Raw genomic sequence first — 2,185 nt, 5'->3', positions numbered from 1 at the left:
GAAAGCAACTATTCGTTTAACCGTGCGACAAAACGAACGATAACGAATTAAACAATAACCGAAGTAAAGTTTTTCGTGAAATCCCATTTGAAACGTTGCGTTCAGTGCCGGCGACCTTTTCGACGGATCGGACCGATGCGCTACGGCGAAACAGTACTCCGGCACTCCCCTCTCCACGTATGCGTACACTATTGTAATATAATCGAAACGCGCCGCAGAACGCATTAATGTATTATAATATGTAATCCAATACGACTAATTTTTTTTTTTCTTTGTTTGCTCTACGCCAACCCCCCCCCTCCGTGCGCACCCGGTGTACTCGGTTAAATTAATTACAATGTACACGCGTAACAATAGGTGTCCAGTGTTATTACCGGGCACGCGGATAGTGTTTTAATCGCGTATTTATATCGCACTATCACTAGTCCGTTCGGTTCATCTCCGTTTCGACCGTTCGTCTCGTCGAAAACGATCCATCGATATTCGTACGCGTTGACAATAATTTCGAATGGATAACGACATTCGCGCTGAACAACGCAATCGTTACAATAATTAATTGTTGTGCACGCGCACGTCGGTCCGTTCGTTCGATTCAGCCATATTTTTATCTGGAAACAAAAAAAAAAAAAAAAAATTAAAAGAATTAAAAAAGACCGATGTTTACGTGTTTATTATATGATAAGCGAAATTTAAACTTGTCAGTTAATAATATCACGTCCGCGTCGGCTTACGCTGACTTTTTTCGTCCTCCTCCCCCGACCAGTAGGTGTCGAATACCGTCTAAGCAAATATTTTACCGAAATACGGGCGCGTACGCGTTAACGTACGACACAACACGTTCGATGCGTTGTGGCTGAGTGTGTACGACCGTTTTCCTACTCCACTAATCTCCGTTCCTTCCCTTTCTCGAGTTTTTATTTTAATTTTGTTCACGTGAACAGGTGAGAGATAAAGAAGATACGAGACACCGTTGCATTATTTTTGTATTTTCTAGTTCTGTCCGTACACCGTCGTCCGTTTAATAATACACAAAGTGCCTCGAGTGCAATGGTGGCGTGCGTGTGCACATACATGAACAATGAAATACGACGAAATCGATAACAGTCTCGAAATTGCAGTATGAATCGTTCCCGCTAATATGACCGGCGACAACCGTTTTAATTCGCGTTGCAAACTTGCAGCGTTTTTAACGGCATCACTGCAGCAGTGCGTACGGCAAATATTAAACCTATTCCCGAGTTAATCACTATTGTCTAAAAAAATTTTACATATAAATCGTATAATAAGATGGACTCGACCACGAAAACCGTTCAAGTGATAATTATTATCCACCACGACTTTATCTACATCAATTTTTCATATAATAATATAAATACCGTGTAAAAATGACTCCTTTTTTTTTTTTTTTTTTTTTTTTTTTTTTTTCATAATACGTGTAATTATCGGAGAAAAAAAAAATGTATGCACATACAATTGGCTCGGTCACATCGTATTACGTACACGGAGCAAGTCACATTATGTACACGTTTTTATTTCAACAATCACAAATTCACGTCTAGAATGCGGCGTTACGGCGTACTTCAGTTGTGCTTTGAAAACCTCGGTGCTGCAGCAATTGAGATTTATACAAAAAAGTCTTTCGTGCAGTGTACGCTCTTTGTACCTGTCAGTAAAAATAAATTACCCCACTCCACTGTTCGATAAAATTGTTACAATCCGGGAGCGTATGGGTTACTGTGGAAAAAAATAAAAAAAAATAGTGTTAATAATTGATTTATATACGTTGAATTTTTTTATACCCAGTAGACGTTTTTCTCTGCGAGTGCATGATATGAATATATTTCTCTGTACATACTTATGTGCACGTACGTGTGTCCATCCGAACGGTCGTACGATGTTACATGTTTAGTAAATTAATAATAATGATAAATTATCCGTCTCGTCCCCTCCTTGACCAACCCCACGTTCGCTCATCACTCGTATACATATACACACGAGTGACGTTTCGGGTCGCTGTTAATTTTTTACTCCTGCGCTAGACGAAATGCCGTTTTTTTATAACATATGAATATGAATGAGATGGTATAATATATATATATATATATATCATTATTATTAATTTTATTATCATTATCATTATTATTATTATTATTATTATTATTATTATTATTATTATTATTATTAT

At 37.6% G+C, this 2,185-nt stretch overlaps 1 protein-coding gene across 1 annotated transcript in view; it reads right to left on the bottom strand.

The window, feature by feature from the left end:
- Nucleotides 1-332: 332 nt before the first annotated feature.
- Nucleotides 333-2,185, bottom strand: part of LOC112693471 — a 34,800-nt gene continuing 32,947 nt past the window's right edge. Inside the window, exon 2 of the mRNA XM_025568560.1 lies at nt 333-608. Coding sequence (XP_025424345.1) covers nt 333-608 — 276 coding nt within the window. The remainder of the gene's footprint in view (nt 609-2,185) is intronic.

Source organism: Sipha flava, unplaced genomic scaffold (genome assembly GCF_003268045.1).
Source record: "Sipha flava isolate LNK unplaced genomic scaffold, YSA_version1 87_pilon_pilon, whole genome shotgun sequence".
In the NCBI taxonomy this organism is placed as follows: Eukaryota; Metazoa; Arthropoda; class Insecta; order Hemiptera; family Aphididae; genus Sipha; species Sipha flava.
Note: the sequence above shows the minus strand (reverse complement) of the source record. Positions and strands in the feature narration are given on the sequence as shown.